We start from the raw sequence: 13934 nt of genomic DNA on the forward strand, positions 1-13934 counted from the left end.
AGAGTTCCCATTGTGGCTCAGTGGCTAACGAACTGGACTAACATCCATGAGGACGCGGGTTTGATCACTGACCTCGCTCAGTGGGTTAAGGCATTACCATGAGCTGTCTGGCGTAGGTCGCAGACACAGCTGGGATCCCACATTGCTGTGGCTCTGATGTAGGCCGGCAGCTGCAGCTTCTATTCAACCCCTAGCCTGGGAACCTCCACATGCCACAGGCAAGGCCCTAAAAAGACAAAAAAGACCAAAAAAAAAAAAAAATCTGATACCATTTTAAGTTCCTGTTCCTTCTGTGTGACCTAATTGTTTTTCTCTGTAGAGATTTTAAGGATCTTTCTTTCTCTGGAGTTCTTAAATTTTCGTGCTATTTGTGTGCTGTGCTTTTCTTCTAGTTTTGAGATATAATTGACAAATCACCGTGTAAGTTTTAAGGGATACAGCACAGTAAGTGACTTACATCATGAAATGGTTACCACAGTAAGTTCAGGGACCCTCCATCATCTTGGATGTACAATTAAAGAATTAGAGGAGTTCCCTTCGTGGCTCAGCAGTTAACGAACCCGAATAGGATCCATGAGGATTGGAGTTTGATCCTTGGCCTCGCTCAGTGGGTTAAAGATCCGGCATTGCCATGAGCTGTGGTGCAGGTCACAGATGCGGCTTGGTTCTGGCGTTGTTGTGGCTGTGGTGTAGGCCGGCAGCTGTAGCTCCAATTCAGCCCCTCTCCTGGGAACTTTCATATGCCACTGGTGTGGCCCTAAAAATCGGGGAGAGAAGAACTAGAAAAGAACTTGTGATGAGAACTCTTAGGATTTACTCTTAACGACCTTCATATGTAAAGTAAGCAGCATTAATTACACTCAGCATGCTGTATCTCATAACCAGTGCTAATTTACCGTATAACTGGAAGTTTGGGGAGTTCCCGTCGTGGCGCAGTGGTTAACGAATCCGACTAGGAACCATGAGGTTGCGGGTTTGGTCCCTGCCCTTGCTCAGTGGGTTAACGATCCGGCGTTGCCATGAGCTGTGGTGTAGGTTGCAGACGCGGCTCGGATCCTGCGTTGCTGTGGCTCTGGTGTAGGCCGGTGGCTACAGCTCCGATTGGACCCGTAGCCTGGGAACCTCCATATGCCGAAGGAGCGGCCCAAAGAAATAGCAAAAAAAAAGGCAAAAACAAAAAAAAAACAAAAAAAAACCTGAAAGTTTGAACCTTTGACTGCCTTCTTCCAGTTCCTCCTCTCCATCCTCTCATAACCACAAATCTGATCACTTTTTCTGAGTTTGTTTTGTTTTTGAAGCATAACTGAACCACGACACTACATTAGTTTGTTATATAACATAGTGACTCGATATTTCTCTACATTTCAAAATTATCATGTTAAGTTTAGTTACCGTCACTGTGAATACTACGTAATTATTGACTGTATTCCCCACATGGTACATTTTGTACCTATGACTCATTTATTTTGCACCTAGAAGTTTGTACCTCTTAATCTCCTTCACCTTTTTCTCTCCTTCTCCCACCTCCTCCCTTCTGGCAACCACATGTTTGTTCTCTGTATCTATGACTCTGTTTCTGTTTGGTTAGTTTTGTTCATTTTTTTAGATTCCACATATATGTGAAATTGTGCAGTGTTTATCTCTCACTTACTTCATTTAGCATGATACCCTCTAGGTCTATCCCTGCTGTCACGGATGGCTAGATTTTGTTCTGTTTTATGGCTGAATAATATCCTATTGTGTATATATAGATATATACCACATTTTCTGTATTGTTTTCGAGCACTTAGGTTGCTTCCATATCTTGACTATTGTAAATAATGCTGCAATGAACATAGGGCACATGTATCTTTTCAAATTAATGTTATTTTCTTCAGATAAATACCCAGGAGTGGAATTGCTGAATCAAATGGTAGTTCTATTTTTAATTTTTTAAATAACCTCCATACCGTCTTCCATAGGGGTGGCACCAATTTACATTTCCACCAGCAGTGCTGAGGGTTCCCTTTTCTCTACATCCTTGCCAGCACTTGTTGGCTGTTGTCTTTTTGATAATAGGCATTCTGACATGTGTGAGGTAATATCTCATTGTAGTTGTGATTTGCATTTCTCTAATGATTAGTGATTGCTGAGCAACTTTTCATTTGTGCCTCCTGGCCATTTATATGCCTTCTTTGGAAAAAAGGAGGATCTTCTGCCTATTTTTTTTAATTGGGTTTTTTTCATGTTGAGTTGTATGAATTCTTTGCATATTTTGGATACCAACCCCTCATCAGATATATTGTTTGCAAGTGTCTTCTCCCATTTGTTGGTAGCCTTTTCTTTTTCTTGGTAGTTTCTTTTGCTGTGCAAAAGCTTTTTTTTTTTTTTTTTTTTTTTTTTTTTTCCTCTCTCTCTCTTTTAGGGCTGCACCCACAGCATATGGTAGTTCCCAGGTTAGGGGTCTAATTTGCAGCTGCCGGCCTACGCCATAGCAACATCAGATCCAAGCCGAGTCTGCGACCTACACAGAAGCTCGAGATAACTCGGGATCCTTACCCCACTGGGCAGATGGAGGGATCAAACCCTTGTCCTCATGGATACTAAACGGGTTCATTACCCCTGAGCTGCAATGGGAACTCCAAAAGTTCATGTGGTCCATATGTTTATTTTTGCTTTTGTTTCCCTACCTGAAGAGATATATCCAAAAAATATTACTTAGACCAGTGTCAAAGACCATACTGCCTGTGATAGAAGTTTTATGGTTTCAAGTCTTATATTTTAAATCATTAGTCCGTTTTGACTTTTTGTGTATGGGTGAGAAGGTAGTCTTGTTTGATTCTTTTTGCATGTAGCTGTCCAGTTTTCCCAGAACCATTTATTATTTATCGTTGCTGCGGTATGATTCACATACCATAAAATTCACACTTTCACAATTCACTGGTTTTTAGTGTAGTCCCAAAGTGTGCAGCCATTACTACTGTCTAATCACAGGACATTTCATCACCCCCAAAAGAAACCCCCTACCCATTAGCAGTTACTCACCATTCCCTCCTACGCCCCTTTTTTACTTTCCATGTTACGGATTTGCTTATCTGGGACATTTCATGTAAATCGAATCATCAGATACATAGTCCTTCATGTCTGGCTTGTTTGAGCAAAAAATCTTTTCAAGGTTTGTGTTGTAGCATGTATTAGCACTTCATTCCTTTTTTCTTTTTGTCTTTTTGCTATTTCTTTGGGCCGCTCCTGCAGCACATGGAGGTTCCCAGGCTAGGGGTCAAATTGGAGCTGCAGCCGCCGGCCTACACCAGAGCCACAGCAACGCGGGATCCGAGCTGAGTCTGCAACCTACATCACAGCTCATGGCAACGCCGGATCGTTAACCCACTGAGCAAGGGCAGGGACGGAACCCACAACCTCATGGTTCCTAGTTGGATTTGTCAACCACTGCTCCATGACGGGAACTCCAGCACTTCATTCCTTTTAAAATATTTATTTTTAAAACTGTAAAATATGCATAACATAAAATTTACCATTTTAAGTACTTTTAGGTATACAATGCAATGGCATTAAGTACGTTCACAATGTTGTACAACCGTCAACACTCCCTGTTTCCAGAACTTTTTCATATTAAACAGAAGTTCTTTATCTGAAAACAGTCACGCCCCATTTCCCCTCCCCTAGCTCCTGGTAATCTCTATTCTGTTTTCTGTCTCCATGAATTTGCCTGTTATGGGCACTCATATAACTGGAATCATAAAATATTTGTCCTTTTGTGGCTGGCTTCTTTGAGCACACTGTTTTCAGGGTTTATCCATCTTGTAACAGGTGTCTGTACTTCATTACTTTTTTTTTTTTTGGGGGGGGCTTTTTGCCTTTTCTAGGGCCAATCCCACATCTTATGGAGGTTCCCAGGCTAGGGGTCTAATCGGAGCTGTAGCTGCCAGCCTACGCCAGAGCCACAGCAATGCGGGATCCGAGCCGCATCTGCGAGCTACACCACAGCTCACGGCAACGCCGGATCGTTAACCCACTGAGCAAGGGCAGGGATCGAACCCGCAACCTCATGGTTCCTAGTCGGATTCGTTAACCACTGTGCCACGATGAGAACTCCTATACTTCATACTTTGTATGGCTGAATTACATACTCTGTTGTGTAGATTTTTTTTTTTTTTTTTGAGGCATCTTTCACTTTTTTTTTTTTTTTTTTTCTCGTCTTTTTGCTATTTCTTGGGCCGCTCCCACGGCATATGGAGGTTCCCAGGCCAGGGGTCGAATTGGAGCTATAGCCACTGGCCTACACCAGAGCCACAGCAACTCGGGATCCGAGCCGCGTCTGCAACCTACACCACATCTCATGGCAACGCCGGATTGTCAACCCACTGAGCAAGGCCAGGGACCGAACCCGCAACCTCATGGTTCCTAGTCGGATTCGTTAACCACTGCGCCACGACGGGAACTCCCTGTTGTGTAGATCTTACTGTCTTTGTTCATCATTTCGTGGACATTTGGGTTGTTTCTGTGTTTTGGCTATTATGAATGTTGCTGTGAACATTCGTGTACATTTTGTGTGTGTGTGTGTGTAGACTCATGTTTTCAGCTCTCTTGGGTATATACCTAAGAGCACAATTCCTAAGTCATATGACGAGTCTATTTAACTTTTTGAAATACTGCCAGACTATTTTCCATGATGAGTGCAACTTTTCACATTCCTTCCAACAATACCAGGGTTTCAAGTACTCCACATCTTTGCCAACACTTAGCTTCCATTTGTAAAAATTGCAGCTATCCTAGTTGGTGTGAAGTGGTCTCATTGTTACTTTGCATTTCCCTAATGACTGATGATGCTGAATGTCTTTTTGTATGCTTATTATCTGTGTATTCTTTGGAGACGTGTTTATTCAAATCCTTTGCCCATTTTTAATTTGGTGGTCTTTATTATTGAATTGTAAAGGTTCTTGATTCTGGATACTGGACCTTTAACAAATATGATTTGCAGATATTTTCTCCCGTTCTGTGGGTTGTCATTTTACTTTTTTTTTTTTCCCCAGGAATGTGCAAATGTCTTTTTATTTAAGAATCAAGTTATCTGTAGGCATGGACAATGACAGCAGTAAACCATTATATCTTGTCAACTGAAACCAGGAGCTGATGGTTATAATGATTTTTATTAAACATCAGCCAGCCATCTTTCTCTTCAAATTTATTGCCATTTATCTTTTGATGTTACTGTGAATGGAGTTGTTTCCTTTTCTTTTTTTTTTGGCTACACCCATGGCGTGTGGCAGTTCCCAGGTCAGGGATCAAACCCATGCCACAGCAGCAACCCAAGTTGCTGCAGTGGCAATGCTGGATCCAACACAAGAGAACTCCAAGGGAGTTTTCATAAATTTCATTTTCAGATTATTTATTGTCAGAGTAAAGAAATACAGCTAATTAGTGTGTTGATCTTGTGTCCTACAACTCTGCTGAATCATTTTAGCTCTAGCAGTTTTGTTTTTTGGGTGTGTGGATTTTAGGGATTTTCTGTATGTTAGACCACCTCCTCTTGACCGCATGTCCTCCCTCTCCACAGGCCTTAGTGCTTCTCCACCGCCGATCAGCACCCTCTGAGGAGCAGCACCTGGTGGAGACCGCCAAGCTGCTGGTTCTCCTTAACTTGTCCTTTGTGTACCTGAAGCTGGAGCGACCCGCCATGGCCCTGCGCTATGGAGAGCAGGCTCTGATCATTGACCAGAAGAATGCCAAGGCCCTCTTCCGGTGTGGACAGGTGAGTTGGAAGGCAGGTGCTTGGGAATGAATGCCCAAGAAAAGGCATCAGTGGTGTTTGTTCAATTTGGGCACTGCAGAAGTGCTGTCTTTCCTAAAGTGTGCTTTTAAAATTCTGTCCTTTTGACAGGCCTGTCTCCTCATGACTGAGTATCTGAAGGCCCGGGATTTCCTAGTCCGAGCCCAGAAGGAACAGCCCTTCAATCATGACATCAATAATGAGCTGAAGAAACTGGCCAGGTGAGATTGCGAACCAAAACGTGTGGTGTGGCTGTCTGCCGCTCTGGCCTGTCCGCTTGGGTAAAGGACTGGTTGATGCTGTCCAGCATGTGTTAGGAGGCAGTGCCCCCTAGAGCTGACTTTATGAAGTGCTCAGCACCCTAACCGCAGCTCCAGGGTAGTAGGGGCGCGTAAGACAAACCTAGCCACACATGCCCGCCTCCCAGTCCACCTGACCAGTAAGCACCCTAAAGAGGTGGCCAAGGTGGCTCTTAAACAGAGCAGGGTTCTTCAGGAACTCTTCAACTTGCTGCCAAGAACTGCTGTTCTCAACTGGCTGCAGAAAGATGTCTTAGAGGAGCTGGTTTGATCCGAAGTGGCTCTTTGAGGTTTGAGTCAAACGCTTAGTGTGACTGTCTTGTTACCCAGGAGACATGGATAGCAGCCTTTCAGTAATGTAACTTTTTCTGATTGTAGACGTTGCATGTTCGGTATAGACAACTTTGAACGTGGTTCAATATCAGCATAATCACCCATAATTCCATCACCTCGCATTATAACCACTGTGGTGTTTTTGTTTTTTAGGTGTTCTTTTGTTCCTTTTATTGGTGAGATTTTTCTGCTCTTGTTAACATTTGTAAATACTTAATCCAGGTTGCTAGTTAAAGATTTCTTGACATACACACAAAGTCTGAAGTGTGTGTACCTCTTAAACATGGGTCTGGATATTTGCATTTCAGGCCTCTAATATTTTCCAGCAGTTTTCTTTCCAGTATTTTAAAATCCCCTTTCAAGTAGGAATTTTGGAATCTGACCATTCTTTAGCAGGGAAACCTCAAGCTAAGTTAGAGGCCTTTGGGCGTGAGGTATGGCCTGGCAGGACTCATCAGGCAGCCTCAGTGACAGTGGCCTGGGCCTTGGAAGGTGCCTTGGGCTTTTTGTCCAGGGGCTTCCTGAACAGCCTTTGGGAGCCTCCTCTTTCTCCCTGCCTTCTACCCCACCCCAGTTTGGTTTAAGGCCTGCAGAATTGTCAGTGTTTCTGAACCTGAATGGAGAATTCCAGCCACCAGGTGTCACCTCCCACAAGGACAGGCTTTTTCTAACTCCTGTGTGTTTCTCCCTACAGCTATTACAGGGACTACGTGGATAAAGAGAAAGAAATGTGTCACCGAATGTTTGCTCCTTGTGACAGTGGCCCTGCGGCAGGAGAAAACTGAAGGTAAACAAAGGGCTGAAACACAGCTTCCAGATTTTGTCTAGTATGGAGCTTTTGCTTGTAACGGTAGGATTAAATCCTAACGAACCCATTGTAAATTGAAAACATTAAGTCAAAACTGCATTTAATGCTTTTAACCTGCTAGAATGCCTACCTCAGCCTTGCCGGCCTCAAATGCTCTCTGAACGCTGACATTAGCCTGCAGGTGGGCCTGATCGTCTCACAGAAAGCCTGTTTTATAAGAAAGCGCCGACTGTCTTACGTAATTCATTGGATACTGTACTAAAAGCAAAACAGAATGGTGGTTTGGGTGCAGAACGGACGTGTGTGTATCAGTTGTTGACTCTCGTGATCACCGGGTCGCCTGGGAGCTGCGGCTCACTGCCCGGTATCATGAGAGGGTATGTGGCCGCGTGTTGCTAGGCTGGGAAGAGATCAAAATTCAAAGTTTCAAGTTGTTTATACTGAATGCATATCACTTTCACAACATCCTAAAGTGGAGATGTTATGAGTCAGACCATCCTAATCCAGGGACCATCTGTTTGAGGAAACATGGCTGTCCCCAGCCTCCCCCCATGAATAGTGGTGCCTCCAGAAGGATAACAGTGCTCCTTCCCAGGGCTGATGGCATAACTGGTCTGGAAGGAGGGCACGTGCTGTGGGCCTCCTCAGAGGATCACAGAGAAGATTTGGAACATCCATCCAGGGCTGGAGTTTAAATTCATAGGTTTGGGAAGCCTTAAGCCTTAAATGAAAACAAACATGTTCTCCTGTTGTATATTCGTGCCCCCTCACAGTGGTGTGGAACGTGAAACTGAGTATAGTTGTTAATGTGATGGTCTGCCCAAGTGATGGAAATAATGCTTTTCTTTTTCCGTCTTGTTTTGTTTTGTTTAGGGCTACACTGGCGGCATATGGAGATTCCCAGACTAGGAGTCCAATCGGAGCTGAAGCTGCCAACCTACACCACAGCTCACAGCCACTCCAGATCCTTAACCCACTGAGCAAGGCCAGGGATTGAACCTACAACCTCATGGTTCCCAGTCGGATTTGTTTCCTCTGAGCCACCACGGGAACTCCAGTAATGCTTTTCCTAATCTTACGGTTTTTCCTCAAAACCCTAAAGCCTCCAGCCTCACTCTGCATCTAACATACTTTTAAAAAAGATGAGGTGCAGATGTCAAGGATGGGGATGGGCGGTGACTCCTAAGTTCGACTTGCTCTTAGAGCTGGAAATGAGATGGTGTCAGGCCCAGCAGGGAGCAGACACACACCCCAGGACTTAGAGCTCAGGGTTCTGGTTTCCCCAGGAGCACGTGACTTAACCCTCTCCTCTGCTTCACTATTCGGAAAATTAATGGAAACAAAATCACCTGCCTTAAACACCTGCTTAGCTGGGTCGATAACTCTGCTCTCTTGAGAGAAGTTAAACAAGAGACAGCAAGAAAACAGCTGCTGAGCAGGCTCATGGTGATAAATCTCTCCTTTGTGGCTTTCTCCGTCTCCTACAAAAGGGGCTTGAGAGCAGAAGGCAGTGAAAAGGCCTATTCATCCCAGACGCTTTCCTAAGTGATCTGTAAACTCTTGTCTCTGCCCCGTCAGAAAGAGCCAGTCGGTATCAGACATAAACGTCACCTTCATCGCTGACCATGACCCTTTGACCCTGGACTTCAGGTCTTTTGGGGACGTTGGCATCTTTGCAGGTCTCCTGAGCTGAGATGTGAGCTAGAGCACTTTTGCCATTTGGCAACTATCAATGTCCATCAGAACTGGAGGCCTGGCTACTTTTTGCTGGATGTGGGGCTGAAAGCTGGCAGGTCCTGCCCTTAATGAAGGTCCAGGTCTTCCTGGGTCCATCCTAGAAGCAGATCTTGGAAAACCCAGCAGGGTAACAGGTTTCTTTTCCATTGTCCTCAACTCCCAGGCTTTTGGGGCTGGCAGATGTTCTGGAACCACTGGTTTTTAGATGGTTTCCCGAGTATGCCTAAGTCTCAAGTTTGTCTTAGCTCTGGCAGTGGCTGCACCAGCGTCTGAAATGGCCACGATTGCCAGACTCCCATTGCCACTGAGGTTGTAACACATTTTGGCTTTTGTGTGGTTGGTGGTCTCTCTGCTCTCTTTTCGTCTATTGCACTTGTGCCTAATTAGTCACTTTAAATGTCCAAGTTTTTCGATTATGTTGCCAACCTAATTAGGACAATTTAAAATGGATTCTTGGAGTTCCTCCTGTGGTGCAATGGGATTGGCGGTGTCTTGGGAGTGCTGGGATGCAGGTTTGATCTCCAGCCCAGCACAGTGGGTTAAGGATCTGGCGTTGCCACAGCTGCTGTTTAGGTTGTACCTGTGGCTCAGATCTGACCCCTGACCCGGGAACTCCATATGCTGAGGGGTGACCAAAAATGAAAAGAAAAAATGGGTTCTTGTGATCTATGATGTTAGATGCTACTGACTTGTCTTCTAAGACGTTAGGTACTTCTGGTGGAACAAGCATTCTCTCAGTTATATTCCCTAAGCCTCTCGTGACAATAGACTGACTGTTTTTGAGATGAGAGACCATGTCTTTTTCACCTCTGTATCTTCTGGCATTGGGAACCATGCCTAGCATGTGATTGGTGCTCAGTACATGTTGGTTGGATCAAGTATGAAATAGCTGATGTGCTAGCCCAACTTCTTTGTTTTTATTTAGTTAGTTAAGTTAGTTACTGTTAGTTACCCATATGTTAGTTAGGGCCACACCCCTGACATATGGGTATTCCTCGGCTACCGGTCGAACCAGAGCTATAGCCACTGGCCTGCACCACAGCCACAGCAACACCAGATCTGAGCCGCGTCTGCAACCTGCACCACAGCTCATAGCAGTGCTGGATCCTTAACCCACTGAGTGAGGCCAGGGATTGAACCTCCATCCTCATGGATACTAGTCAGATTCCTTTCTGCTGCGCCATGGTGGGAACTCCCAGCCCAGCCTCTTTGAAACCATGCCCTTCAGGCTGGCTCTCGTCTTGACTTTCGGGACTCATGTTATTGCCAGTAACAGGAACCCATCTTTAACTAGTGTCCCCTGAAAAAGAGGTGTGCCGAGTGGATCCTGGGGTAGCTCACAGAATTCAAGGAGGACTAGAGCACCAGTACTTGGGCAGGTAGAGACCGCAGTTCTCAGGGCCTCAGGGAATCTATCTCATTTCTGCTTCATTCTCTCCCACCCTAAGGAGAGCCCAGACTCCATTTACACAGCCTTTCTATTAGAGAAGGGGGCTCTTCCTTACCCCCACCTCACTCCTCTTCCTGAACCACCTCGTAGCTCCAGTTTGAAAAGTTCTGAAGCAGGACTCTGGCCTCGTTTGGGGTGTGTGGAGTCCTAGGAGTGGCACCCCTTCCTCGCACCACGTCCTAGGATCAAACCCGAGTCCTCGTGAACACTAGTCAGATTTGTTTCCACCGAGCCACAGTAGGAACTCCCTCATGTTGTACTTTTGTCTAGATAAATGCCCAAGAGCAAGATTGCCGGATCACATGGCAGCTCTGTTTTCGGTTTTTCGAGGAACCTCCTCACTGTTCTCCCAAGCGACCACCTCAGTGTGTATTTGGGTGGGGAATATTCTTGAGGATAACCGATAAAGTCAACAGAGGTCATTGAGGTTTTGACTCATGTACCTCTAAATATTTATAGCAAACCCCATGCTGATGTTTGATAAGCTGTTTTGAAACACCTTTTCCTGTGGCTTGGAGTGCCGTGGAGGCCGTGTTCCACGTGTGTATACATTACATCCAAACGTGCACAAGTGGATTTTTTCTACATGGTTAAGACCTTGCGTAGCCCCATCCACAATAGTAGTGAATTTAATAAGCTTCATATAGTATGAAAAACCTCAACCAATAGAATTTTGTGTGAGGATTTCCCCATGTATTCAACATTTAGCTTTAAGAATTATCCGCATAAAGCCAGTATTTTCATTTGCGACCCCACCCACTTCCCCCCATCCCCAGCACTGCTGAATTAATTGGAAGCAAATCCCTGTAATCATTTCATCCACAAGTGTTTCCTTATGTATCTCTAAAAGGTAAGGACCATTCTTGCACATTTTCTTTTATTTCCCGAAATACTTGTTTCTCTTTGTTTGCTTTGATCTTTTTTTCATGTGTAGACCTTCCATAAATGGTTGGTGTTTGTTGATTATTTATTCACATTTAAGAATGAAATAGTAGGAAAATTCACCAGGAGGAGCTCTGTCTGCCTGGGCAGGGCTTTTTCGGGGGATAATTTTTTTTTTAATTTTATTGCAATATAGCTGGCTTACAAAGTTGTGTTAAGTTCAGGGGTACAGCAAAGTAAGTCAGTTATACACATTCCTTTTCAGATTCTCTTCCTCTGTAGGTTATTGTTTTGAGTAAATTTCCCTGAGCAATACATTTATTAGGTCCCTGTTACCTGTCTTTTTTTTTTTTTTTTTTTTTGTCCTTTTAGAGCTGCTCCCTAGACATATGGAAGTTACCAGGCTAGGGGTCAAATCGGAGCTACAGTTGCTGGCTTATACCACAGCCACAGCAACACAGGATCTGAGCCATGTCTGTGACCTACACAACGCTGGATCCCCGACCCACTGAACAAGGCCGGGGATCAAACCTGCATCCTCATGGATACTAGTCGGATTCGTTTCTGCTGTGCCACAATGGGAACTCCCCGGCTATTTTATATGTAGTAGTGTGTATATATCAATCCTCACCTCCTAATATATCCCCGCCTCACATTTCCCCTTTGGTAAAGATAAGTTTGGTTTCAAAATCTTTTAGTCTGTTTCTATTTTGTAAATTCTCTTATATCATTTTTTTAGGCTCCACATATTAATGGTCTTATGATATTTGTCTTTCTCTATTTGACTTCACTTAGTATGATACGCTCTAGGTCCATACATGTTGCTGCAAATGGCATTATTTCATGCTCTTTTATGGTTGAGTAATGTCCCATTGTATATGTATACCACGTCTTCTTTATCCAGTCCTCTGTTGATGGAATTTTAGGTTGCCCTCATGTCTTGGTTATTGTAAATAGTGCTACTGTGAACATTGGGGTGCATGTATCTTTTTGAATTAGAGTTTTCTCTGGATAGATGCCCAGGAGTGGGATCGCTGGATCATATGGTAGCTCTATATTTGGTTTTTTAAAATTATTATTATTTTTCTTTTAAATTATTTTTATCTTTTCCATTACAGCTGGTTTATTATAGTGTTGTGTCAACTTGTGGGGTTTTGTTTGTTTTTTTTAGGGATACACCCATGGCATATGGAGGTTCCTAGGCTAGGGGTCCAATCAGAGCTTTAGCCGACGGCCTGTGCCACACTTCATGGCAATGCTGGACCCTTAACCTACTGAGCAAGGCTAGGGATCGTACTAGCATCCTCATGAATACTAGTCAGGTTCGTTAACTGCTGAGCCATGATGGGAACTCTCATGTTTAGTTTTGTGTGTGTGTGTGTTTTTGTCTTTTTTTAGCTATTTCTTGGGCCACTCCCGTGGCATATGGAGGTTCCCGGGCTAGGGATCGAATCATGTTTAGTTTTTGAAGGAACGTCCATGGTTTGCTCTATAGTGCTTGTACCAGGTTACATTCCCACCAGCAGTGTAAGAGGAACCCTTTCTCCAGACTTTCTCCAGCATTTATTGTTTTTTTTTCTTTTTTTTATTATTCAAATGAATTTATCACATCTGTAGTTGTATAATGATCATAACAATCTGATTTCACAGGATTTCCATCCCACAGCCCAGGTACACCCCCCCACCCCCCAAACTGTCTCCTCTGGAGACCCTAAGTTTTTCAGTGTCTGTGGGTCAGCATCTGTTCTGCAAAGAAGTTCAATCTGTCCTTTTTTCAGATTCCACATGTCAGTGAAAGCATTTGATGTTGGTGTCTCATTGTATGGCTGATGTCACTTAGCATGATGATTTCTGGGTCCATCCATGTTGCAAAAAATGCTGGTATTTCGTTCTTTTTAATGGCTGAGTAGTATTCCATTGTGTATATGTACCACATCTTCTTGATCCACTCCTCTATCGATGGACATTTAGGTGGTTTCCATGTCTTGGCTCTTGTAAATAGTGCTGCAGTGAACATGGGAATACATGTGTCTTTGTGAGTCGTGGTTTTCTCTGGATAGATGCCCAGGAGTGGAATGGATCAAATGGTAGTTCTATGTTTAGTTTTCTGAGGCATCTCCATACTACTTTCCACAGTGGCTGCACCAATTTACAATCCCACCCACAGTGTACTAGGGTTCCTTTTTCTCCACACCCTCTCCAGCACTTATTGTTTGTAGACTTTTTGATGATGGCTATTCTGGCTGGTGTAAGGTGGTACCTCAGAGTGGTTTTGATTTGCATCTCTCTAATAATGAGTGATGATGAACATCCTTTCATGTGTTTCTCAGCCATCTATATGTCTTCTTTGGAGAACTGTCTGTTTAGATCTTCTGCCCATTTTTTGATAGGCTTGTTTGTTTTTTTGGTATGGAGCTGCAGAAATTGTTGATAAATTTTGGAGATTAATCCCTTGTCAGTGGATTCACTTGCAAAGATGTTCTCCCGTTCTGTGGGTTGTCTTTTTGTGTTGTTTAGGGTTTCCTTTTCTTTGCAGAAACTTTGAGGTTTGATTAGGTCCCATTTGTTTATTTTTGTTTTTATTGTCAATACTCTGATAGGTGGATCTGAGAAGATGTTGCTGTTGTTTATGTCCGAGAGTGTTTGGCCTATGTT

General features: G+C 43.9%; 1 protein-coding gene across 7 annotated transcripts in view; it reads left to right on the forward strand.

Moving 5' to 3' along the window:
* Nucleotides 1-13934, forward strand: part of FKBP6 (FKBP prolyl isomerase family member 6 (inactive)) — a 90914-nt gene that overhangs the window by 5600 nt on the left and 71380 nt on the right. For 6 of the 7 annotated variants that reach the window (XR_014840255.1, XM_021086318.2, XM_085016831.1 and 3 more), the window contains exons 6-8: nt 5558-5752; nt 5882-5991; nt 7097-7189. Coding sequence is in view for 6 of the 7 variants with exons in the window: in XM_021086318.2 (XP_020941977.1) it covers nt 5558-5752; nt 5882-5991; nt 7097-7187 (396 nt within the window). In the remaining variant the exon portion in view is untranslated. Of the gene's footprint in view, nt 1-5557; nt 5753-5881; nt 5992-7096; nt 9729-13934 lie in introns of those variants that run through there. The other variant, XM_085016829.1, reaches the window with a different exon arrangement.

This window comes from Sus scrofa, chromosome 3, assembly GCF_054392235.1.
Source record: "Sus scrofa isolate SSC_HxYL_T2T_F1_AM1 chromosome 3, Sscrofa_HxYL_maternal_Yorkshire_Landrace_v2.0, whole genome shotgun sequence".
NCBI lineage: Eukaryota > Metazoa > Chordata > Mammalia > Artiodactyla > Suidae > Sus > Sus scrofa.